Source organism: Delphinapterus leucas, chromosome 6 (assembly GCF_059928025.1).
Source record: "Delphinapterus leucas isolate spDelLeu-1000000601 "Yukka" chromosome 6, BTC_Dleu_Yukka2, whole genome shotgun sequence".
NCBI lineage: Eukaryota > Metazoa > Chordata > Mammalia > Artiodactyla > Monodontidae > Delphinapterus > Delphinapterus leucas.
In genome coordinates this window covers 74042096-74069610 of record NC_143134.1, presented here as the reverse complement: position 1 = coordinate 74069610, position 27515 = coordinate 74042096, and the positions used below count along the sequence as shown (strand labels likewise).

Below are 27515 nucleotides of genomic sequence, written 5' to 3'. Positions count from 1 at the left end.
TTTGAAATGAAGGGAGCACATGTGGTATATGCTTATAGAGGACTTAACACTAAGGCATTCTTCTGCTACCTCTACCAGCAGAGTGGCTTCTGAGAATGCATGCCAAACTAATTCCCCAGCTGTTCACATGCATATAAGCAGCTGCTGCTGTTGCTGCCTAACATTATGGCAGTCTGTCAGCACCTCTGATCTCTACCGTGGCAGATAAGCCACTCAGCTAAGGCCTTTGCTGTACTTCCCAGGACAGAATCTCTGAATTGAGAACTGGGTGTCACTAGACTGCCAGCTGTGAGCCTCAGAGCTTCTAGCTGCATGTTGCTGGGTCTATCAGCTGCTAAGCCATTCTTGCTAAAACATAAGGTTAATAAAAATACCTCTGTACAGAAATCTTCTGAAATCATGATAGCACTCAATGCAAAATAGAGTTCAATCTACAGAAATTCCTTTTACAGATGTTTTAAGAACACATCTGTTTTATAAAGTAAGGCACATCTGTACGAACAAAATTAAAAAGAGAGAAGAACCTATAGGAAATCAAAATCAAAATATTTAAAAAGAATGCATCAGGAACTTAAATGTAAAGGTTCTATGTATTTTTACATGACATTATTTTTGCAACTATTAAACACTCAGAAAGTTTTTAAAATATTAAAAAGCCATCTAAATATCTCAAATTAAGATAAGATTCCTAATAGTATACTTTTTCAGATTTCTATATTAATTACTTCCTTGAGTGGTTCAAAATCCTATGTTTTCTTCCTCATTAAAGCAAAAGCACAGTTACAGTGTAATCATGGCTCTGAGGTCTTAGTTACAAGACCTCAGTTACAATATATTAACTAAATATGCCAAACTAATTTATAAAGAGCATTCAAAACAACCTTTTGGGCCTAATTTTTTTTAAATGCACATGTATCTTCCTTATATTAGAATCAAACATAGTTATCAATTACTTAATATTTATTAACTAAAATTATTTATTGTTAATATTAGTAACAGCTTTTAAAATTACCTTGATTTTTGTGTTTCTAAAATTTTTCCCAGTCCATTTGTTAATCTGAAATAAATATAAAAATGAGGAAGTAAAAAAATGTTAACTTTTTAAAAAACCATTCTATCACATTATTTCTAAAACATGAAGTAAGCATATACAAATATATCCTAAAGCTAGAGAACAATAAACAATAAAAAACAAACTTACATTTTTCATAGTTTAGTTTTTCCTTCTAATCATAAATCAGGTACATTCCACTTATGCATTAAAACATGATATGCAAAAATCTACTGCACAACTGAAAGATTAGGGGCTACTTTGTGATTTATATAAAGACCCTTCACTTTAGAAAAAATGATTTATAAATAGCCAGTAATTCTAATATTCTTAAAATGAGTAGATAAACTTTTAACTGACACCTAATTGTCCTCAACACACACTGTGGAAATGGCTATACACACACTAGATATAAAAACCTAGTTACGAGTGGCTTTGACCCCAGCCTGTCCTCAGTATTCAGCCATACATCCAGTTTTTGTTTTGTTTTGTTTTGTTTTGTTTCTGCGGTACGCGGGCCTCTCACTGTTGTGGCCTCTCCCGTTGCGGAGCACAGGCTCCGGACGCGCAGGCTCAGCGGCCATGGCTCACGGGCCTAGCCGCTCCACGGCATGTGGGATCTTCCCGGACCAGGGCAGGAACTCGTGTCCCCTGCATCGGCAGGTGGACTCTCAACAACTGCGACACCAGGGAAGCCCCACATCCAGTTTTTTAATAGAATACCTCTTCAGTTCTCTCGCTAGGATCTCTACCTACTCTGCCAGGCCTCCCCTTTCTGATACAAAGATAATGAAATACGGCTCCCTTTTGTATGGCGCCAAAAATACTTATTAAATCCTTTGCAGTAAACTGTACACCTCATCTATTTATATCATCAGTTCCATTGCCTTTAGGGTTACTTGATGAAGATATGTGCTATTTGTTCAAGCTTGTTCTCATGGGTAAGGCTTCCCAATGATTCTGAGGCAAGTCTCTCTATTAATTCACAAAACTCTTAATCTTCTCTTTTGAATATACTGTATAACCTGAAGGCTATTTCCTCTCAAACATGTTTATCTTCTTCCAACTCTTCAAATCTAATTCTGAGTAAGTCGCAAGTCCGAGGTACAATGGAGGGTAAAAAGCCCAAAGGGTCTGTAATTTATCAAAGTGCTTTGTCAAAGTCTTTTCTGGTATTGTTATACAGTACAGGCTGGCAACAAGCTGGCTAATGTCAATACTGCTCGTGTTAGAGATGGGGATAGAAATGTCCAGTAGTAACAATTTCTCTTTTTATGCCAAAAATGTTTGTGACATAGATTATGTTCCCCGTTCGACATAGATTATGTTCCCCGTTCTACAATCACAATGATGCATAGGATTTTGAAAAGAGAAACAAAATTTAGGAGACCAGTGTCAAAAGGGGTAAAAGAAATAATCTCCATTCACCACTTTCATCTTTCTAGACTTTTCAAAAATATCAACCATCTTTCTATTTCTTTCATTTTTTTATTCACTGTAATGGAAATTACTATGTAAACTAAGAAAAAATCTACAATCTAATAATGATAATAATAGCTAACAGAGCACTTACTATGTATCAGGCACTGTGTGAAGCTTACCAACAATGCCTCAAACCAAACGCAGATTCCAAAGTCCATGATTTTAAACATTATTCAATACTACACAGCACTACCTACCCTCCACATGGAGACATTCTTACAGCTTTTTATAGTAAAATCTAAGAGGATATTACTACTAAAATAAGCCAAATAAGAAGAAAAATATGAATTCTTTCTTCTGCAATCATTAACCACTGCAGCCAAAATCCTAATGAGCTTTACCTTTACTGATTCAATTCGTAACATATATTATATGAACTGGCACTGACAAACTCAAAATCTGATGTCAGCAGATTGTACGCACTGAAGATGACCAATAATAAAAGCTATCAAATGTTTCTCTGTAGATGGCTTTTATCAGTTTAGGTCTTACAAAATAATTAAAAGTCCCTGAACTTTTAACTTTTAACTTTGAAAAGTCCAAATGACTGTTGGATCTTTTAACACATATCTGAGTACCATTCATATTGTCCTATGTTGATCGGCCTTGGCCACGGACACTGAAGACATTAAAGCTAGCTGGAAAACAGGCATGGTTAGATGACAGTTAAGGAAGACCAAAGTCAATGAGGGTTCAGGGAAAAGTGAAACCACCTGAGACAGGGAAGACTTCGCAGGAAGGAGAGAGAAAGAGGTGGGAGGAAGGGATAAGTTCCAGAGAATGGCTAAAATAGCTTAAAAAAATAAAAGAAAAACAGAGAAAAAGAAGGAATTCAAGGACTGACAGAGTGAGAGTTGAGAATACATTAAGAGTAAAGAAAGGATTTGGTAAGATACCTCCATGAGAAAATAAGTAAACCGTCCTGGGTAAAGTTAGGGCACTTCATGTAGGGAAAGAGTCAAAGAGAAGACAGGAAAATGAGGAGGGAGTCAGAAGACCCTGAATATCAGTCATGAACTTTGAACTGTAGTTGACCATGGAACAACTTAGGGGTTAGAGGCACCAAGCCCCCTCACCATCGAAAATCCTCATACTGCTATCTCTGCCTCAAAAATAAAGGAACTGATAAATGACTTACCCAAGGGCAAGAAGCTGAAAGGGTTTGAACAGAATCAGGACTCAAACCCTAGTTCTTTTAATTCCACATATTATGATCTCTAATTGAACACAAACTTTTCCCCATACTTAGTTAACTTAAAGATCTGTACAATGAAAACACGGATACTATGTTTATTGGAAAAAAATCCACGTATAAGTGGACCTGGGCAGTTCAAACCCTGTGTTGTTCAAGGTTCAACTGTATATTCTGTAAGCAATGGGGAACAATTTTATATATCACTATTTACATAACAGCCAATTAGGCAACAACAAAGTATGTGATTCCCTAATGATACCTGAAGCAAGTCAACCTTGAACCTTAAATTTCTACAGGGCAATAGTCATGGTAAAAATATTCCGTACAGCACATTTTGAATTTGTAGGTACTTAACAAACATTTCTAATTTTGTACCTAACAGTTGTTCTTAATTTGCTTAAATCCTCTTCTGAAACCAAGTCTGTTTTATTGAGGATGATGATATCCGCCAAAGCAACTTGCCTAAAGTAGCAAACAAATAACAGATGTCAAGAGAAATGTTAAGACATTAAAAATAAATAAGAAACACCTCCTCAAGATCAATTAGCAGCTAAGAAGGATATAGTACTCTATGTAATGATTTAATTTACTCCTAAACTATTTATCATCCTTCAAACAGTAAGGATGAATTATATTCATCACTATATAACTCAGATTTCAAATTATTCATTCAAAAAATATTTACTAAGTGCTCTTACTTGCTACTCTGAAACTACAAAGATAAGCCTCAAAAAGTTTACAATCAAGGATAGTTTACAATTAGGATGATTTTCAACTCATGATTTTCTTTGTAAAGAAATGCATAAAATTCCGATATCCAATGTGGTACGAACAAAGACACTCTACTTACAAAAATATTCCACGTAATAATTACCATAATTTTCAAAGAAATACAAAGAACAAGTTCACTTAACATTAATACTACATTGAACAGTTTTTTTAAAAAAACTACACTTGGATCTTGAACAATTATCTTCATCACTACGAATATTTATTTTCTCTGTAAAACAGATAAACTACAGAAATTCAAGTTAAAGAATCCAGTTGACACGATGCTGGATAACAAAATAGCTTACTATAATTAGAAACTCTATTTTCTATTAACAGGAGTAGTAAAGCTGAGTATTCTTTAAAATTTCCTCAATTCTTCAGGAAAGTTTAATCACTAGACTATTTGTTCCCAATACTGGTTTTATGCTACCTGAAGGTATAGCTAATTATTTCAAAGAACAACCAAATTCTCAAAAATAAATCAACTTCAGTTCACTGAAAAGCGGGTTTCAACAGTATGTACATCACAGTCCCATTTTTATTTAAGTAAATTTCATAAGAATAAAGATTGAATGTGCACATCTCAAAATATAGACAGCTGCAATCTTCAAATTGGAGGGCTCCTATATTTAACTTTTTTTTGGCTTTTGTAACATTTTGCTCTTTTCTATTTGGCTTATATTTTCTATAACAAACATTTTAATAAGGAAAAAGTTACAAAAATATTTAAGTTCAGTCTAATGTGAATCATAGCTAAATATCAAATGAAGTGTTCAGGCAGGATTACAAAACAACAGAGTACCATATTCTAAAATGATAGGGAATCAATCACCTCCTTGCAGTCTATTGTTTATGTCAAGATCATCTGTAGCAAATCTTGGAGTGGAGGGAGACCTCCCTTTCAAACCCAAGAGCGTATTTAGTGACTGTTGTCTATCCCAAAACTCTTTTCCCATTAGCAAGAATATGCTTAGGGTAGGCAAACCAATTTAAATATTCGTAAGTCTAAAGAGAACCCAATTAGGAACATACAGGTATTTAAACAAAAAATGTTCTAAATGCCAAATTGCAACTATTTCCATATTTATTCCTCTGTTGCTCTGAGTAACAGTGAACAGTTGAATCAACTGAATTACTGTTCAAGAAGACAGGAAGTGAATAAACTCTTTTTTTTTTTTTTTTTTTTTTTTGCGGTACGTGGGCCTCTCACTGCTGTGGCCCGGACCAGGGCACGAACCTGCATCCCCTGCATCGGCAGGTGGACTCTCAACCACTGTGCCACCAGGGAAGCCCTCAGCTCTTTTTTAATAATCATTTTCAATCCCAAAGAAATTGTATGAGAACAAGAAAATATTTTTAAACGTGAACATCTTGCAAGTTCCTCACAAAAAACTCCTGTGCTCAGCACTCACTTTATGCTATAATATAGTTTTAAATAGAGAAAAGATCTTCCTTGACTATGTTTTTATGTTTCTCAGCTTGTTTTGTTTTTCGTATCAATCATTTTCTTTTTCCATTTAGCCAGTAATCAATATATACTTTAAATAAATGAATACCTAGAAGCTTCATTGATAAGGCCATCAGGTTTTTCTTCTGCTAAATGCTAAATAAAAACAAAGTTTGAACAAAAGTTACTGTGGTGTAACACATAACCTAATGTCAACACAAAGGATTTTACTTTAGGGACTCCTTGCTTGCCTCTAATAAAAACTTCAACAAGTTCTATTACTGAATACCCAAATTCAGGACTAACTTTTCTATCTGAACGCATTTTCCTCCTCATTTGTAATTTTTTCCCTACAGTGAACCTGTGAGGTGTGAGGGCTTAAACTTTGTCCCCTGACCTCTTTTTTTTCGTAAATGGAAAACCCTCCAGATTTAAATAATGTCATAAAAACACAGCACATTATAGTTCAGATTCTAGGCAATTTCCTTTTTACAAAACTGTCTTTGTTCTAAATATTCATTATTACTTATTTAAAAAAAGAGATAACCACTGAAATTGTACTTTTAAAAAGTCTACTAGACTTTCCTTCATCCTACCCCACCCCCCAGCACCCACCGCAGAACCATACACACTATGAACTCATACTGGGCCCTTCCAATTCCCTAGAAACAAATTAGCTGTGGGAAGGACACAGCCCTATACCCAGCATAAAGCAGGTTATCATTTTGAAACCCACACTTTAATGATTTGGCCTCTCTGGGCAACTGTTTAGTTTGCACCCTGCCAGAGTCAAGGTAGTGCCAAAAAATACTTTGATGTTGTCTTAGAAGCCCACGAGGTCATTTTGATCTCTCTGGAAGTAGTTATTATTTTTCCATAATCTTATTTATATCCCTAAAGTCACCAGTGTCATAAGGTTCTTCTCTGAAAAATGTTCCATCTTCATTACCTTAACCCTCAATAGATGTTTCCTGTCACAATAAAAAGCTGCCTACTGATGTCAGAGGCAATTTGATTATATAATACTTTTTGTATTTGAATTGAACTCCACAAATTATTAAATTCTTTTACAAACATTATCTCATTTAGCCTTCATAACGATTATGGGAAATGGCTATTCTCAATTTATAAAAAAGAAGCTAAATCTAACACTGCCACCATCATGGGATACCTTACCATAGGGTGACTTTTCAAAAATGAAAATGGCCTCAATAGAAGGAAAATGAATATAATTTTAAAATCTTTGTGAAAGCTTTTTTTTTTTTTTTTTTTGCAGTACGTGGGTCTCTCACTGTTGTGGCCTCTCCCGTTGCGGAGCAAAGGCTCCAGACACGCAGGCTCAGCAGCCATGGCTCACGGGCCCAGCCGCTCTGCGGCATGTGGGATCTTCCCGGACCAGGGCATGAACCCGTGTCCCCTGCATCGGCAGGCGGACTCTCAACCACTGCGCCACCAGGGAAGCCTGAGAGCTTTTTATGTCATATAAAATCAGTCTTGCAAACAGCGTTACACAAATGTTAATAACTGCATAAAAGTATATGTATAAAGATTACCTAAAAGTTATATTCAAAATTATTTCATCAAATCAGTTTTACAATTCATGAAGAGGTAGATCATTAAGGTATTTGGATAGTTTGGGACCTAAGAGCAAGTTGGTAATCATTTTATTTAATAGTCTTGGTAAAATCCATAGAGAAAACCTTTTTTCTTCTAAAAGTTTGCCAAATTTTATTTTTGGGGAAGCTAGCCTAAACTAAAACTAGAGTAATGATGTACTGATCTCCACTTTAGGTACAACCTTATAAATTCAACTGCAGACCCACTCTGAAATTATGGAAATCACAGAACTTGAAGAATATTGTATTAAAAATTGTTTCTTATCAAAAGACCAAGTTTACTATTTTTGCTAATTACTGTTGGCCTGAGGCTATAACAAATCCTTTCATTACATCCTCTAGAGAATAAGGGCTATTACCATCCCAGGAATAGTACCTGGCACCCAGGTTCAACAAATACTTATTGAATGAATTCTAGTTAACACCTCCTATTTGTTGACATAGATACATGGATGTTGTTATCTGAAAAGTTCTACATAATGTGCAGCAACAACTTCCCTTTCTTTTCAGCAGTAAATCTGTTTAGTAAAGATGGATTTTTAGCAAGGTATCTGTCTCTGAATGATCCTATACTATGGAAGTTCTTTTAAATTTTTGAAATATTTGCAAAATATTGTATTTTTGACCTTTTGGAAGATTTATTTATATATGAATTTGGGACTTTTTGGCTGTGAGCTGGAGGTGTATAAAAAGATATGGTAAGAAAATTAGAGATTTGTTTTTGAATATCCATACCTAAATGTAACTAATAAAATAGTATTAACATTTCACAAAGTAACTCATGTTTTTAATGCATCTAACCTAATCTCCAGAAGATTAGAAATTTTCACTCAAAGCTAACGGGGATGGACTAACATTTCATGACCTCTAGGAAGTCAAGAAGTATCAAATATAAAAACACGTTAAAAGTCCCCATAATAAAAACCTGCCAATAGGTACAACTCTATTAAGAACATGATATGTAATAAACATATAAAAAAGCAGAAGAGATAAATGTCCCTGGTTCTATGCACATATGAAGGCTATACAAACATAAACAAATAATAAATGCACACTAACATTTATTTTCTCTGGATATCAGCCCATTTCCCTTATGCAACTTCTTACCTTTCCAAATCAAACTTTGCAAAAAGACTAAAACCAATGTCTGCTATTCAAAAGGACATTCTCCAGTAGCACATTATACACCATTAGTCATTAAGTCAGATGACTCCCATTTACAAAGTGAAAAAATGGAAATTGTGACATTCTATTTTACCTGTACAGGCAATGAAGGAAAAATATTTTTCAAAATAGTGTGTGTGTGTGTGTGTGTGCGTGTGTGTGTGTGTGTGTGTATCCCCAACGGATTCCTCATCTCTGCTTAGAGACTGTGGCTTTTGCTTATATATCAAGAAAAAGACCAGAAAAATTTTGGTACTAATTAATCCAATGTATCAAAAAGCTTAAGGTTCCACCCTCTAACTTAGCACAGCATAAGAAAGAAAGGAATCCTTTGAAATAACACCATCGTATGACACAACTTCATTAAGGGCTTTTCTGCAGAAACAGAAACAAGCTGGAAAGAAAGAAAGAAAGGAAGAAAGAAAGAAAGAAAGAAAGAAAGAAAAGAAAGAAAGAAAGAAGGAAAGAAAGAAAGAAAGAAAGAAAGAAAGAAAGAAAGAAAGAAAGAAAGAAAGAAAGAAAGAAAAAAACACTGTTGTTGACCAAAGTGGAAAGAAATCTAGTGTCAAAGATGTCAGTGACATTTTAAAAAAAAGCAGCAGCAGCTATTTCTTTCCAATGGATTGGTTATAGATCTAACACTATTTTAGCTTTTAAGAAAAGATTATTGCATAATGTCAGTCTATTTATTTTCTTGTCTTTTCCAAGCCAAACTGTTTTCTGACTGAATTGTTTCAACAGCTTGTGCAATATAACAGAAGAACCAAAAAGAAACCTCTGACTTGACCTTTTCTGTGTAACTTCATTCATTGATTCTATTGCATTAAATGCTGTCACTTTTGTAGAACTGAAAAGGACAATGTCAGTAGCCTGGGTGTCAAGTCCTGAGAATAGAGAGCTGTCATTTGAAGTTGTCCAATTATTTGCCCATGATTAAAAAATGAATATTTCAGATCAATGGGTGACAATCCCATTAGAGTGATAGCCCATGATATCAATTACCACTTCAGTTTCAATTTGGCTGGCTGGCCACAAGGTACCATTTCTCAGCTTTACTTCTGATGGGCTGGCTCTGTGAAGCATGACACCCTTAAATTGCTGCCCATTATCCAAGTGTCATTACTTGTACTGCCTCAGAATTCTCTGAATCACAAGCAGCTACTGAGGTCAAGCTTTGCAACCAGAGGAATTAGACAAGTTGGCAAATCCTTTATATAAAGGAAAAGTTATTTATTTGGCACCTGACTTAGAAAATCTAAAGTTTCCATTATTCTGACAGTATGTCAGTTTTGTGTAGGTATATTGATTTAATAATTTAAGATGTTTTATCAAGGTGGGAGGGGGTTAAACGTTTGCTGTGTCTGCATTATTCAGAATGTTGGTTTGGGGTTTTTTTGGCCTCTATCACACTCATGGTAGATTCTATTTAACTCCTTTCCACATCCAAATATACATATAAAATTATTCCCATAATCATAAATACATAGAGTTTGATTTTGGGTCTGGTACTGTAAGTCTATCAAAAAAAAAGATCCTACTATCCATCCTGAAGATATCCCAAATTTGGCAATAAATCTATATAGGAGATGGATTCAAACATGCCCTTTAATAAACATTCAGAGTAGAGAATTTGACTTTTTTTTTTTTGCTTCCTCTGTAAACATTTTGCTAGAAATATCATGATTTCAGAACAGTTGGAATATTTCTGAGTAAAAACTGTAACATCTGGGGTCTTTCTTTGGTTCTTAAGACTATTAATAAATTTTGACTTAAAAATCTAAAAAGGAATCATCTCCCAAACTTCTCAAATTAGGGTGCTCTATCCCTGAGGCAACTGAAGGGCCAATGAAGGGGTATTGGTAAACATCTGACAAGCTTGCCATACTAATTAAAGGTTTGGAAGAAAAACAAACTGGTTCAAATTAAGAAATTCAGATATATTGTCGGGTAGAATACAAAATGGACATGAATTTTTAAACATTAAATTTAAACTTCTAAGAAATGATTACTTTGGGCACTATTCATATCGCCAGACTGGGTCAGGAGATGGGGGATAATTTCACTCTTCTGCCTCTAGTAATTTTTCACTTGGAAAGTTGAGAAACACCACTTTACCTTATGCGGCAACATGCATTTTAAAATCTTACTAAGTGCATTTTGTGAACTGAAATTCATTTAAATGCATTTCAGGACCTTGCTAGTCGCAAAACATTCACAGCAAGATGCCTTTTAAAGGAGAGTTTCTCCTCCCTAAACCTAGGCATAAATCCTGATTTCTTCAAAATATGGGAAAGCAATATATTTTTAAAAAACTCAATCATCTGCGGCTTGTGTCTGACAGCAGTTTAACAAGAAAAATAAGCTCTCATATGCTTTATCAAGCTCAATTTCCTCTATCAAACAGAAAAACTTATCAACATTGGGGCTGAATCCTAGTGAGGGGTTACACATACCCAAACTTTATCCTGTATTACCCTTATTACAAAATATTACACTTCAAACTTTTATCACATCAAGCCAGAGAAGCAGAAAATAAACATTTAACTTAGAAACACAAAATAATAATTAAAAGACACACACAAATTTCATCTATTGTTCAGGATACTTTAAAAAAAAAACTTTTTTTTTTTTTTACCATAAGTATTTGCTTTATTATTCTTCATGCTTTTTAAACTTCCAAAATATGATATATTAAATTAAAAATGTAACTCACTGGCTTAAGACACACAGTTTCTGATAATATTACTGCCACTTTAAAAAGTACTATCTTTTATATTTACAGTAGAAAAATATTTTTGTTAAGGATATTTCAAACAGACACAAACATAGAAAAACTAATGTAATCAATCCCCATATAACCAGCTCTTAACAATTAGTAACTCATAGCAATCTTTCAACTTACATTTAATCCATATTTTGAATCCACAACAGTTATGATACCTACAAAGGAATAAATCTTTTAATCATCTTTATATTTAAGAATTAAAACTAGTCTATTTCAGTTCACAAATGTCACTCAATAAAATACTGTTTTTTTTCTCTTGCCAGCACAGCAATTTAATTCAATTCCATTAGTAAGCAGATGCATTTCAAACATGAACCTAGCACTATTTTAAGGCACTAGATGGGACATAATAAAAACAAATATTTAAAATTAAACAAATAAAAAGTAAAATAAGATTTCTCTGGCCTTTAAAAAGCTTACAATCCAAAACATGAGACAAATTTCATAATATAAAGTGGAATGTGATAAATTACACAAGACAGCTTATCTTTATTTTCACATAATCAAAATCGAGACTTTTCTTATTTAAATTATTGCTTAACAAATCTGAGGCATCTTAGAATATCTCTCACCAATCTAACTCACACAACTGTTTTATCTGAGGTGTACCTAAGTTTCCAAATGATCAATTCGTTTGGCAACCTCTGAATTTATATGCTAAATAATTTTTTCGAAGGACAACAGCAGAATGAGTTTGATGACGCCGAAGGAATTTAACCAGCTACATTCCATATATATTAAGGCAAAATGATGAGGCCCAGCTTCAAACATTCTTAAAGTTCACCCCTTAGTCTATGAAAAATATGGTCTACAGAAAGGTGAAGAATCAGGTGTGGGGTGTTGCAGGGAACATATTTGCCTAATCCAGAAGGTTTCTAATGTGTCTTAAATGAAGTCTACGAATAAGATTGCCCAAAAGTGTTATGGTAAAGAGAGCAAGGGGTAGGGGGCTTTGTTTCATTCTTATTTTTAATGGAAAATGAAAGCAGAAATTTGATCCTCATACTATATATGTTATTTAAAATAAAAAGCTCTAATATATACTAAGCACATAAATTAAACAACAGGGAATATAGAAAATCTACATAGTATTTTAAAAGGAAAACCTTAATGGAAGCACTAAACTGGTAGTTGAGATTATGATTGATATCTAGTTCTACTACTGTCTGGGGCTTTAGAATCAGTATGAACAAAGACTTATTTCATCATCAAACTAAACAAGCTTAAAAAGAGTACCAATACAAGGAATTAAAAGTATAATATGAATAAACAAAAATGATCTTAACCATAACATTAACATTTTACTTGAAAATTTTTTTAAAAATTCATTTCTAAACTTACCATCAAGATAAATATCAACCCCTAATTCAGCATCAACCCAAAACATAGAAGCTACAGCACCTGAAAATATATGATAATATTCATCAAATAAAAATATTTCTTCAAACTAGGAAACAAAATTCTATCCATAATGTTTTAATTTGCCCCAATGGAATTAGCAGGCAAACACATATATGAATTAAATATGGGTTTTCAATCTTCTTAAGGAAATTACAGTGATAGAACCATTTACTATTTTATACTCATTTCTTCCCCTCTCTCTACTTCAATAAACAAAAAAAAAAAACAACTCTTATTACATACAAACCCAATATCAAGCTTTCACCAATGCCATAATAATTTACCAATAAATAATATCAAATAATTTGGGCAGAATGGCTATGTGCACACAGGTCTTATTTTTATTTTCTCCCTCCTGAATATAATAATCATACAGTTCACAAATAATTATCTCCCTAAAGTAAAGCAAAGCAAAACATAGATAAATCCAAAATCACTTGTCCAAAAATTTTTTTAATTTTTAAAAATTTACTTGTAAGTTTTACAGAAGAATAAAAGTGAAATTATACACTCTATGTCCTTACTAATAAATCCTTACACTATTTATTAGTACTGATATAAAATTTGGAAATTTTTTTTAACTGAGGAAAAATAATTTCTAAATAAGAAATTAAAACTTGTTTTTGACAAAAACTGGTTCAATACCAAACCACACACCCTGATTAGTATGCCACAACACAAGAAAAAAGAAAACTGACAGTAAAGAAAGAATTTGATTTTTCAAAGCATCACAGGTCCAGTTAGTGACAGAGCTGTCTAAAAGGATGAGTCCTGGGGAAAAACAAGGATAACTGAACTCATTCCAATGTCTAAAGCTGTCCACCTACCCTGATGAGATGTGGTCTCCCAAGCATCACTCTGTGTCAACAATGAAATACCTGTCAGCAGTTTACAGTGATTACTCATGCAGGATATAGCAAGGGCCACAAGATCTAATGGTTTCCTGATATGTATTGATTTTTTCCAAAAACTTAATAGTTTTCCAATTTGACTGAAATAGGATTTGTGAGTAACAGGGGCTGAATCAATGCCTGTCCTTTTCAAGGAAATTACTTTACCATGACAATTATTTAGCTTAGAACTGGAGAGTGTCAGTCTTCTAAACAGGAAACAACTGAATTGTCAATAAGAATTTTCTTCACTTACTTGGCTAACAACATGATTTTAATTAATGGAGAAAAGTAAATCTATTGTGAGTATCATTACTCCAAACAATAAATTATTTTTAAAAAGTATTAATTTTTTTCACTCAGTAAAATTCCCAGCACTGTACATAAATCTTTTTTTTAATTCATTGATTTCTATTCGGAGAGCTTGTAAGTCCGATAGTTAACATTTGCCTAGCATTAAGTTGAACTGTAAGAGTGTATTAGAGCTTTTATTCTAAATCTGATGTGTATCTTTGGCTTAATACTTACTTACCAGACTACAAAAGAAAGAACTACTTAAAATTTGGATGCAGGTGTTTAACAGGGGGAGTAAAGATGAGAGAATGAAGTTAATTAGTGATTCTAAACCCAGGGTAATTTTTCTCCCCAGGGAATATTTGGCAATGCCTGGAGAAATTTTTGGTCATCTAAACTACACGAATGCTACTGGCATCTAGTAGGTAGAAGCCAGGGATTCTCTTAAACATCCTACAATACACAAGACGGCCTCCTAAAATAAAGAATTATTCAACCCAAAATGTCATTTGTACCAAGGTTAAAAAACCCTGAGCTAAATTATAGAATCTCCCTTCTTCAAAACCTAACAAAACAAAAAATAAAAATAAACAAAATAAAATTTTGAAAGCCAAATTTTATCAGCAGCAACCAAATATACAACTTCCTGCCATAATTTCTGAATGATAGTAAAAATAAAAAACACAAAGTTCTATGTGATGTATGACAGTTGTTAATTCTACCCCAATACTCAACAAGAGGTTATAGATAAGTAGTTTACAAAATCCTAATATTTATCAGAAATAGCTTTCAAAATGGTGAGAAGTAGAACTGAGGGAGAAATAAGCAATACAGGAGAAAGCCAACAAAGAAACTTCAAGGGTAAAATTTTCTAACCATCTCCACACTTTCAGGGGAGGGGGTCACTTTCTAGGGCTCAGAGCAAAATGAAGAGAGAAGTATGAAGCTCAAGGATGTCCCTGCAAAAGGTACGGGAAATCTATTCATGAGTAGTTTGAGCTAATACAGGAGGGGAACACTTGGTATTGTAGGAGAGCAGAGCCTAAAAATCATATTGCCCATCTGGCTCTCTCAATCACTTCATTTCTCTCTGCTTCCCCATCCCCGCTCCCAGCTATACCAAGCTTTCAAACTAAGGCTCAAGAGAAAAACAAGTTTAGGTAACATGGGTAGGGTATTTAAAAAATTCATGAACACCACATCTAAGTAGACAGTTCTCTGAGCCTCCTACATCAAGCATAAACATGGTGAAAAAACTATGCACGTTACTACAGATTAAAAGAAGCAAAAAGCAGATAAAAGGAGGGATAGAATAAAATGAACAAATGAATGGGGAATACAGATGGCAAAGAACCTGTTCCGGAAGGAAACATAATTGAAGAAACCAAAGAAAATTCCTAAGGGCTTCTTTATAATAAGAAAGATAAAAACAATATAATCTTAATTAAAAACAAGCTCTAGGGAATTCCATAGCAGTCCAGTGGTTAGGACTTGGCGCTTTCACTGCTGTGGCCCAGGTTCAATCCCTGGTCAGGGAACTAAGATCCCGCACGACGTGGCCAATAAATAAATAAAAATTTTTTAAAAAGATGAAAAAGAAACAAGTAAAACTATTTTTTTTAAAAAAGGAAAGAGCTTAAAAAAAAGTCTCCAAAGCAAAATAAAACAGAATAATATGAAAAGGTAGTTTATAATGCTGAAGAAATAAAACTTAGGGCCAATGTACCATTACTTAATCAATTAATTCATTTAAAACATCAACAGACATTGGTGGAAACAATTACGGGCAAAAAGGAAGATTTGAGATGATTACAGTAAATGCAGAGGCAAAAGACATATCAAAACAATTAGAAGATAATAAATATGGAGAACAAAAGAAAATTCAATATATGAAAAATTCATGTCATAAAGAAGAGAACCCAACAATTTGACAGAAAAATTCTTCATGGTAATAAATAAGGAAAATATCCCTAAATGAAGCACTAACCCTACAGACTAAAGAGTATATTGTAATCCAGGAAAACATGATTATGAATGACACCTAGATGTATCTTGGTTATATTACTGAACTTTAAAAATAAAGAAAATTTTTTTCAGGCATTTTAGATGAAAAAGCAAGTCAATTTCAAGGAGGCAGGAAAAAAATCAGATTTTTCTATAGTAAAATTCATTGCTCCAATATAATAAAATGCCCACAAAGTTCTAACAAAGGTGTTCTCTGAGGATATTACCTCCTGCCAAGTTGTTTTTCAAGAATGAAAACCACAGGCAGACATTCTCAAACACTAAAGGAAACAACAGCATTGAAACTCAAAGAATAAAGCACTCAACAAATCCTTCCCGATGAAAAGAGAAAAATACTGCACAAGGAAATCCAGCCAATCAAAAGTACTATGAAATCATAATGCAACATTTTCAAAGTTCTGAAGGAAAGAAATTGTGATACGAAAATTTTATACCTAGCCAAGTAATCCTTCAAGTATAAAAAAAAAAAAAAGACAAGCATTCTCAAGCAATGAAGTATGCGAGATCTAAAGGAATACAGCACTGAAAGCTTGAAAAGATTACCTGACCGTTGATCAAGAGATTGATCAACTCAGGAATGGAGGAGCCATAGTGCTGGTAAAACAGTTTAAACACAGGACTAAACAAAGTATGACAGAATATAAATGTAGAAACCTTGACAACATAGCAAAGAATACAATGAACCAAAACCAAATGGGAGAAGGCGGAAGTGTTTTAATTCCCTCATCCTTTATGCCAGAGAGTCAATAGGTACTACCCTGAAAATTTAAACACGTAATTTAAAAAATAACTTGTCCAATTTACGTTCTTTATAATTTTTTTTCCTTAACTCATATCTCTTACAGTGAAGAAGCATTTACCTGACATTCAGCAATTCTTTCACTTCTTTCAAGTTCTCTTCTTTTAGGTTCAAGTAGAACTACATTAATAATTATTTAGAATAGCACAAAGAATGTGATCCTATTTTATAAAATTACTTCTGCATATTTACACATGGAGTGGGGTTTCCCAAACTTATGCATGTGTAAGAATCACCTGGGGGGCTTATTAAAACAGATTGCTGGGTCCCACCCTTAGAGATTCTGATTCCATAGATCTCAGATGAGGCCCAAGAATCCGTATTTTTCCCAAGCTACCAGCTGAGGCTGATGCTGTCATTCAACATACCACAGCAAGTAGCCCTGGCACGGAGAAATCCTTGGAATAAAATTTACCTGCTTGTATTTTACAGTAGTGAGATATAGGACAACATTTTTTTTAACTTTCTTCTTTGTATTTTCTTAGTTACTGTTTAAATTTTTTTTAATGATCAATGTTTCATTTCTACCCAAACAACAAAAATCATTATTCTAAAGAAAGAAGAAACATCAAACTGTTTATACCTACAAAAGCTTTTTGTACAAAAGCTTTCTCTGAGATTTTTATTTAATTTTTACTTCCTCTGAAAAGCTACACTGTGTTTTAGTAAATTCACCTACTCTCATAATTACAAGAATTTTTCTCTATGCAGTGGCTACAATGAAAGAAACTGATATTTTCTCTTTCAAAAAGAGGCACACAATATACTTTCCCATCTTACCAGATTTAAATTAATATTTAACATCAATGTAGTGGTCCAAGTCCTATCATCAGTCAGACCTCTTGGAAATGTATGAAAATATATGAAAAATTCATGCCTACTGTAAGGACCAAAAGAGCCTAACTCAATCCTAATCTGAAAACATAGGGACAATGTTATTACGTAATACTTCAAAATAAAGTAACAACTGATTACATTTGAACCTTCAGTACACTCCAATATTTCTTTTAAACAATTATGACCCCTTCAATAAATTATTCCCAAACAGTTCTTTAATACGGTTTTATGGTGCAATGCCGTAGACCCAGATCAAAAAACAAATAATGGTATGGGTCAGCCTTACAAAACTAAATGTTCTGCATACTTGGAATAAAGATGTTAAGGAACAGAAACCCATTGTTAGAAACAGGTAGACTTTGTGTAGCTTTCAACAGGGAAGTTTGGATGTGATTCCATTCAGAGGTAAAAATTTCATAATCATTATTAATTGCACACCAGAAAAAAAGGCTTGATTTAACTCTCTACCTTATGACAATATTTACAAATAAAATTATTTCAAGTTTAATAGTAGAAAAACAAAATGCTAACAATTAATTTAAAGGGAATAAGTATTTCTGGGATTTAACTCCAAAAGCCCTTAGATATCTCTAAATGACCCTCTATGAAAACTGGATTAAAAAGCAATCAGGGGCTTCCCTGGTGGTGCAGTGGTTGAGAGTCCGCCTGCCAATGCAGGGGACACGGGTTCGTGCCCCGGTCCGGGAAGATCCCACATGCTGCAGAGCGGCTGGGCCCGTAAGCCATGGCCACTGAGCCTGCGCGTGCGGAGCCTGTGCTCCGCAACGGGAGAGGCCACGACAGGGAGAGGCCCACGTACAGAAAAAAAAAAAAAAAAAAAAAGCAATCAGAATTAAGATCTCTGTAGAGCAGAACCAACCAAATATATACTAGAGGTAGAATGTCTCCTTTTTCCCTACATTTTATTAGATTTTCCTAATATTTTTAACAACTTTTGTTCATGCCAATAACCCTAAATTAATCGATAGAACTTCAAATTTTATTAGCATGTTAAAATTACCAAACACTTTGATCATCATTCATCTGCCAAAGAAACATGACAACTCAGTATTTTTTCTCCTTTAAAGCAAAATAACAAATTTTTAATCTAGAGTAAAGCTTTAATACTCATTTTAGATATTCCTCTAGTCCATTTATTTTTAAATGTTTAAGAAGTATATTCTGGTTATTAATAATGACATTTCTTACCAGGATCTGCTAATCCAGTGGTCTCTAACAGTATGTAATCAAATTTCCCTTTCTTCTGCATCAAATTCTCAATAGCTTTAAGGCCACTGTCCCTGGAGAATGCCAAAACATGATATACATTGATTGCCTGAATATTTTAAAGTGATCATCACAAACATTTAAAAATATATTTAGCAACCAGGGATAAAGATCTCTTTAGGCATGTGGAAATTTACCTCAGTCCCAAGCTTCTAACATGTCCATCCAGTATTTACCAGTTTGGGGGAGGGGAGGGAAATGGATGCATATATGCTGACAGGTAACAAGAAGTCAGATACTTGATGAGTTAATACTTTAATTTTATTAAAATTAAAAGCAGAGGAAATTTTAATATACCTGACTAAAGTAAGTCAGAACCTGTTATTTTTATAGCTTTATGAAAGAAAAAAATCCATACAGAAAACGACAAAATTTAGGAATTACAGTAGCTTAATACAACAGCTAAAGGGACACTATAATTAAATACCTTTCAATTCTGTTCTGAATTAGAGTAGCAGGCTTTAATTTCCTTTTTTTCTTAATAATATCAAAAGTGCAAGAAAATATTTAATTTTAATTGTCTAAGAAAATCTGTTAAGTTTTAGCCTTGTTAATACACTTGACTCAAACACCTAAGATAGTAAATGATGTAGAAGAAATTTAATTCACTAGAATATACAAAATCAACCATATGGGTATTAATTTTCCTAATTTGCTCAACAAACATTTGAGTGACTACTATGTGTCAACTCCTTTTCTAAGAGCTGTTATATTGGTGAATAAAACACTGTCCTTGGAAACAACTATAACTGGTGGAACAGGATGTGAGGTTTTTCTCTTTTTTCATGGTCATTTATTTTTGTTTTTAGAGGTTGAATTCTTGGAAATAAGACCAATGACTTATTAAATTCAGAATCATTTTTTACACATTAAATGAGACTTTCATTCATCACAGGGATTATTAATTAAACCCTGACATCAAAAACAACAACAAAAAACTCAATAAAAGGACCACAGCATTAGAGCAGATAGAAAAACAAGGCATCAAGAAATGCTTTAAGAAAATGCATACTAATAAGTCGTTTACTTGAGAATACAGTGAAGAAGATTATGTAGCTTCAGTTAATTTACATAAGGAAATCAAAGCTAGAAATATAACCAATAAACATTTCCAGAAGCCAACAAGCACACAGTAAAAACATTCCTCACTTTACGGAACAGCAGAGGCAACCGTTTCTAAGTTCCAGCCATTCTTCGTAGAGTTCTCCACCTTGGCTGACAGCTAAGGATTTCTCCAATGCACTTCCTAGAATAATTAACAAGAAGCACTCTTTAGATTATGTCCACTAGTCAACCAAAAACAAAGATGAATATACTCAATAATGGAGCAGATTTCAAAGCAGACAATACATTTCGTAACTTTTATTCTTTCATTCTATTCAGGCTGCCTCAATATTTTAAACTATACTACTCTAGATTATTTTAGCTTTTCTTTCTTTTAGAGAATTTAAACCCCTAAAGAGGCAAATGTAAAATCTACTTCCTCTTTAGGCCTCTTACTAGCCTGCTCCCATTTCCTAATAAAGTAGCTATTTTAAAGGTGTTCTTTCTTGTCCATGGCCAACTCTCTAGATAGACCAGTATGTTTATATATTGGTTTTTATATGCCCTTCAATCTCTTACCTATGTTTTCTTTTCATTCTTCCTCTAAATTGTTTCTGTGTCTACTAGACAGACTGTTCAGTATTCCCCATATGAGTTATACCCTTAGTTCATTTTGAGGAAATTTTGCTTGGCCAGGGTAACAATGTGCTCACTTAAAAATTAAATTTTAATCAAATACACATACGTTTCCTAGCAATGCTTACTTGAGAAAGGATAAAGTATATTTGAGAGCCTGAGATGCTTGTTATCAAATAAGAATTATTTAAAAGTCTTACTTTTCCTCCAGTAAAGAAACATACCCAAGCCAGGAAAGAGTTCTAAATATCCAGTAAAGCAAATGACCACCAACAACAACAAAAACCTGAATAATTTTTCACATATATTTTTTGTTTATACTTCAGTTAGGCAATGATAAAGAGTTTTGAAAGGGGCTGCTACAGAATTCAGGGTGTAGAGAACGTTAATAAAATGAAAAGGAAAGTATTACAAATGCTGTAAAGGACAAAGTTGTGAAAAAGGTCCAGAAAGAGTGAAGAAAGATAGTAAGAAATAATAATAAATGTAATCAGTGTCCAACAGAAGATCAGTTAATAAGAAGTTAGAATGAAAAACTATGATTAAAAAAATCTTAGGATTTTTATTTTTGTCTAACAAGACTCTTTAGTTTACTGAAACTATCTTCAGTTTACTAAAACCAGAAATAAAGTTCAACTAACAGGCCTCCCATCCTGTTAATAATCCTAGCTCCTTTACCAATTTGTAACTGAAAAAAAAGTATAATTTAAGAAATACCCTAACTGAAGTTATATTTTTTGGCTAAACATGAGATTTATTAAAATTCACACTTGAGAAGAAAAGCTTATAAAAGAAATCAGAGAATTGTGTCTAACACTGCTGTATACATTTTTTTTAAACACAGTTCAATATTAAAGACAAAAAAACTGGAATGTTAAATATACACATTTTCACAGATAAAGGAAGTTGCTTGAGGATGGAGACCACATGTTTAACTTATTTTTTAAATCTTCTGTTTTAACTGTTTTACAGAATAATAAACGTTCAACAAGATAAACTTATAAGCCTGAAGCATTTTCAAATATATTTCAAAAGTTGCAATTATACAATACAGTCAGTACAAAAGGACCTTCCTAGTTGGTACAAAAATCTTCCTGAAAGATGTTCTTTCATATCCTTAGATTTTTATTTCTGGAGATATTTATTTTATGCAAAAATCTAATTTAATTCTGTTGGTATGAATTCTAAAGTTAAACAAAATAAAATTTTAAAGAAATTATCTTATTTCAGTATCTCGAATCCATACAAAATAAAGCTTAACATAAATGAATCTAATTTTTCCAAAACTATCTACAGCAATGTGTTCACATTATCATGTCTCGCCTTTTCATTTTAAAATATGGAATATCAATTCACCAGTTGAATTAACTGTCCAATAAATTCTTGCAGCATGGCATTTACTGAACTTTACTTACCTTCCCCGAATTCATTTAAAATCACTGCTATTCTTTTACTATGTTGCTCTGTCAGAATATAGTTCAGAAGTGTTGTCTTCCCAGCACCTATAAAATATGTTTTAAATAACAAAATTCAAAGACTAATTTTAGAGACACAAAAAAAGATATAAAGGGACTTCCCTGGTGGACCAGTGGTAAAGAATCCGCCTTACAATGCAGGGGACGCAGGTTTGATCCCTGGTCAGGGAACTGACCCATATGCCGCGGGGCATCTAAGCCCGAGTGCCACAACTACTGAGCTTGCGGGCCTCAACTAGAGAGCCTGCGTGCTGCAAACTACAGAGCCCACGCGCCCTGGAGGCCGCGTGCCACAACCAGAGAGAGAAAACCCGCACACCACAACTAGAGAGAAGCCCGAGCGCTGCAACGAAGAGCCCATGCACCGCAAAGAAAGATCCCGCGTGCCTCAACAAAGATCCCACATGCCACAACTAAGACCCGATGCAGCCAAAATAAATTAATAAAGTCTTAAAAAAAAAGATATAAAGAGTCCTAACACTCTTTAAAATTTGCATGCTATTCAAATATTATTTAACAATGGTAAAAGAAGATTCTAGAGGAAAAGATTAAAGTATCCTTTGAAAGCTATTAAAAATGCTTTATGCTAACATAAAATTTTATAAATATTTACAAATACTCCAACAAGGTGCGTCACATAGATTTCTTTGACCTCATATGACAAAAAAATATACCTTCTATATAACTTACACAATTAATGTAAGGGCATCTAAATTTTCTATTAAATAAGGAATTATTGAAGTAAGGGCTCCTAAGGAATAAAGTATTTGTGTAGTTTATAAAACATAAAATATTTAAATCCCTTCACACGATGACAATGTTTCTTAGTCAAGAATATACGGTTTACTTCCCCAGAATTTACACATAAAGACCTTTCTTTTATTTTAACATTCACCATTAACCAGACACAAATTCAGAATATCTATATGGCTACTTTTAGTATGCTTAAAGCAATCTATAAAATTGATTACACACACACACACACAAAATGGAGAATGGATCTAGGAAATGTTAACAAAAGACACAATAATCAGTATTAGGAAAGAAAAGTTCATAAAGCTATGCTAACTCTATCCAGTAGGTGGCATATTACACCTAATACATTCAGCTCAAGCAGAAGAAAAACTTGTCTTGTGAACCATACATACCAAAGTCCATGCAGGGGAAAACAAACAAACAAACAAAAAAACCCTAACTGCATGCACATACTAGTGCAGTTCAACTGTATAAATATGTCATTTATTTACCTATTTTTCTGCTGGTGCGCATTTGGGTTGTTTCTAGTGTTTTGCTATTACAAATAATGGTGCTAAGAACTTTTACAGGTAAGCTTGTACACATCTTCTGAAGTACATTTACAAGATTTCTAGGGTAAAACTAGGAGGGATTTCCTGAGTAATAGGGTATTAATATCTTCAACTTTTTTGGGTCACATTCGTATAAAGCTATCAAAGGGATGGAAGGCTTGTATTTAGCGGGCTTTAGGAAGCTCAGTATCACTAAAGGTTGACATTTAGAATGGAAGGGACAGACCTTAAGGACACAGGGCAATGAGAAAATTCTTAAAACCAGTCCAAGTGTGAGACAGGTGCCCTGAGCATGAGTGCTGCACTAAGCAGTGGCAGTGAAAATGGAAAGGAAGGGGTGGATGTAGGAGACCTAACAGAATTACTACAGCTTCATAATTAACCATATTATGAAGCAAAAGACCTTAAGACACAGTTCCGTCACTCAAAAGTCTCCTATGGACCAGATTTTATACTGAGCCTTGGTGAAAAGTGCACAAGACACAGACAAACTCTCTCTACCTTCAGGAAGCTTAGAAACATTAAAGGAAGTGGGAGAAGGAGGGGAATTCAGAGCAATAAAGAAGCAATTATGTCATGGGATGACACCTTCAATAGATATACAAGATGTCAGGGAGCACCTAAGAGGGACATCTAGCCAGAGGACTAACAGAAGAAAGTATTCCTGGGGCCAAGACACTTGGCACATTGTAGAAGTAAAAGTCGTTCAGTGTGGCTGGGCCACAGTTTCGCAGGCTAAAGAGGTGGTCAAGAACCAGATTGTAAAGCTCTTGTAATTCATGTTAAGGAATTTGAACTTTAACCCAAATAGAAACCACTGAAGGGTGTGACAAAATTGATTGACATTCATAAAGATCATTAAGGCTCAAATACAGAGAATATATTAAAGGGCAGCATGACTCAAGACCAGTTAGGAAGCTTTTAGAGTATTCCAGATGGTTGGGCTCACAGAAGCAACCATCATTCATGATGGGATGGTAACATGAAGTTTTAGACATGCTGAGTTTGACATGTCTGTGGGACATCAAAATAGAAACCAGCTGGGTATGAAGTTAAAAGGATGGACAGAGAGGGGAAAAAATAAACTTTAAAGGAGAAGCCAGAGAAGTAGGTGGAAAATCTGATGAAAAATGTGATGGAAACCAAGGGAACAAGAGTTCAAGAAAGAGAAAATGGTCAAGAATAAGTAAGGAAACTATCCCCTAGATTCAGCAACAAAGTTGCTGGCATTAGTCCTCACTCCTAAGCTTCAGACCATTATCTCCAATGCTCTTCTGATCTACCAGTGAGCAAAATGGGGAAAGACAGGAGGGCAAGTCTAAACTATACTGTTTCAGAAAAGAAATCTGCTCAACTTCGCAGTAGAGCAGCCTCTGAATAACAGTGGGAAATTCCTTTATTAATAAATAAACTCCTTTATAAAATTAATCCTGAGTAAAAATGAAAATAAACTTAGTCTACAAAGCAACAAAAGAGAAATGCCAGTGATTTAATTCCTATTTTTATATAAAAGGCCCTCAGGTGCACCAAGTTTGTACTTGTCTGCAGCAGCATCTAGAAGTGGTACTATTTTCCCCAGATCGTTTCACTTTATCTACATTTCTTAACTTTTCCCACACTTTTAATATGGTATTTATTCTAGCCCTTCTAGTTAACTGTAAAGTTTTAAAATAATACTTCTCAAACTTTTCCAGTAAAGTACCTCTAGTGTAAGGGCATAAACTGTCCTTCAGGAAATTGTACTATGTTTATAAAGCTATGAATTCAAGTGATCCCATGAACTCCTGAAGGTCCTCACTTTGAGAAATATAGCCTTTGAGGGCACAGTAATTTTATTCTTACTCTTTCTCCTACAGTACTTTACAAATAGACCTCAAAAAAAAAAAGTTTGAGATAGGAGTACTTTACACGAAAGGCTGGAAGAGACTGGCTCATGAGGAAGAGAAATATACTGAGGAATGGTCCTCCGGTGTCGGGCATTTTCAGAAAGGTCATACTTTAATTGGAACAGAGTTATACGGTAGGTATTTCTTGCCCCACTAAGCAGAAGAGAAAAGCAAAGTCAGACAGCTGACTGGAACTATTTCCGTTTTCAAGTGAGGCAGGTGAACTTTAGAAATACAAGGTAACTTGTTAGAGGTCACATGCATAATGAGGGGTGGGTCCGTGCTTCACACTGCAAAGCCAGAACTAGTTTCAAAAATGCGAGGCGAGGCTAATTTTCAATCTCACTTGATAAATGTGACCCTAACTTAGAGGGGTCTGAGCATAACCTCTGAGATGAAAAGCAACCCAGTCGGAGAGCAAGTGACCCAGCCCCCACCTCAGAGACATTTGCTGTCGGCCAGAAGGCCCCGATGCCTAAGGAGAACAGGTACCGTCAGCCTCAAACTCACAGGACAACAGCGTTCACTGCATTTTCTGACCGGGACTGCTAGTTACCTAAATACCCGGTGATAATTGTGACTGGGATCTTAGCGCCGGGACGAGACGTTTCCTCCTTCTCCCCTCTTTGCTTCGTCTTAATGGGGACCAATTCAGGACAATCCTCCTCCGCCTGCTCCTCTTCCCCATCCGCAGAGCCAATAGCATGAAACATCCTGGCAAACAGCACAGCACACCTCTACCTAAGAGAAACACCTGGAATCAAGACGCCGGCCCGCAGCTGCGCATGGTAAGCGCGCGGCGCGTGCTTGACGTCATCATGCCGCGACGCGTGGCGCCTCCTGATGCCGCCCACGGTTATCACCTGGTCTCCGGCTGAGGACCGCCTCCCCTCTTAGACACGCCCCCAGGGGAACTGGGCAGGTCCCTGGGGCGCGTTCTCTGAACCGCACCCGAGCGAGGCGGACTTGTTGGGCCCAGACCTGACGTCGTCTCTGTGTGCGCCTTTATCCTTAAAAGCTAATGGCTGGTTGATGGTAGAGTTGAGTCACGGGTGGTTGGAACCTGGAGTGAGTAGCCTGTCCTAAACAGCTCTCATGAGGAATAGGCTTTATCAACTTGACATTTCTTAGTATCATTAAATTTTTTTTTTAATTCATAGGAGAAAGAATGGGAAGCTGTTAACACTGCAAAGGTAATTGTAATTTTTCTGCCTGAACTAGTGAAACTTTTTTCTTTTTATAATTGCAGATTTTACATGTATATCCAAATTTTTACTACGTACATGCATTATTTTTATTTATTTTGTCTTCTCATTTTTTTATTTGGACTCAGGTACCCTGAGTTCATTTATTATATTCTTTAGTGCATGACACTCTCATCAATAATCCATGGATAGTCTGGACAAAGAATGTCACCTGCCATATCAGTAAACAAAGACTGTTGCAGCCATCAAGCCATTAGCCTCTGCAGCCAAACCAACAGTGCACCCTGAGGGGACTCAGGATGGAGAAAAACAGGATACGGGCCCTAGATAGTTAAGGTGCATATCAAAGGAATGATTTCATTAAGCCCAGACTCTTTCATCTTCCCATACATAGAAGAGCACTAAATTCATTAACTTGAGATGTCTGGTTTTCTTTAATTAACAGTAATCTTTTGACGTTCTAACTACCTGGTTTGGGTTTTTTGGTTTGTTTTTTTCTTTGTTTTGCAAAAACTCCTAGATTCTGGCTCCTCCCTTACATCTTCGGAACAGTCCCTTAGAGCTATCTGAGAGGCTGCTCCCGGGCTTAATTCCTCATGAATAAAACATAATTCTCAACTTTTTGTTTGTGCACTTTTTTTAGTCTACGGTAGTTCTCCTTTATATTTACATATATATTTATGTATATTTACAGTGAACTCCTTTGACCTCACCTCTAACCCAAGAACATTACCAATAAGTTACACCTATTCATGTGGCTGTCTCCTATTCCAACCCTCTGCCTCTCCTCTGAGATAGTAAGCACTCTCATAGTGGTTGATCATAGGTGACTTACTTCCTCTTTTCTTTTTAGTTCTATCACTTATATATGTACTTAGACAATATGATGTTTAATTTTGCTTGTCTTTGAATTTCATA

At 34.7% G+C, this 27515-nt stretch overlaps 1 protein-coding gene across 2 annotated transcripts in view; it reads right to left on the bottom strand.

Moving 5' to 3' along the window:
- ZNG1A (Zn regulated GTPase metalloprotein activator 1A) overlaps nucleotides 1-26238 on the bottom strand; it is a 48770-nt gene extending 22532 nt beyond the window's left edge. For both annotated transcript variants that reach the window (XM_022573563.3, XM_089913268.1), the window contains exons 1-9: nucleotides 25949-26238; nucleotides 22140-22226; nucleotides 20194-20290; nucleotides 18967-19058; nucleotides 12853-12912; nucleotides 11629-11666; nucleotides 6056-6102; nucleotides 4104-4190; nucleotides 1013-1057 (exon numbers count right to left, since the gene is read on the bottom strand). In XM_022573563.3, the coding sequence (XP_022429271.1) occupies nucleotides 1013-1057; nucleotides 4104-4190; nucleotides 6056-6102; nucleotides 11629-11666; nucleotides 12853-12912; nucleotides 18967-19058; nucleotides 20194-20290; nucleotides 22140-22226; nucleotides 25949-26105 (710 nt within the window). In that variant the 5' untranslated portion in view covers nucleotides 26106-26238. The remainder of the gene's footprint in view (nucleotides 1-1012; nucleotides 1058-4103; nucleotides 4191-6055; nucleotides 6103-11628; nucleotides 11667-12852; nucleotides 12913-18966; nucleotides 19059-20193; nucleotides 20291-22139; nucleotides 22227-25948) is intronic.
- Between the last annotated feature and the right edge of the window lie 1277 nt (nucleotides 26239-27515).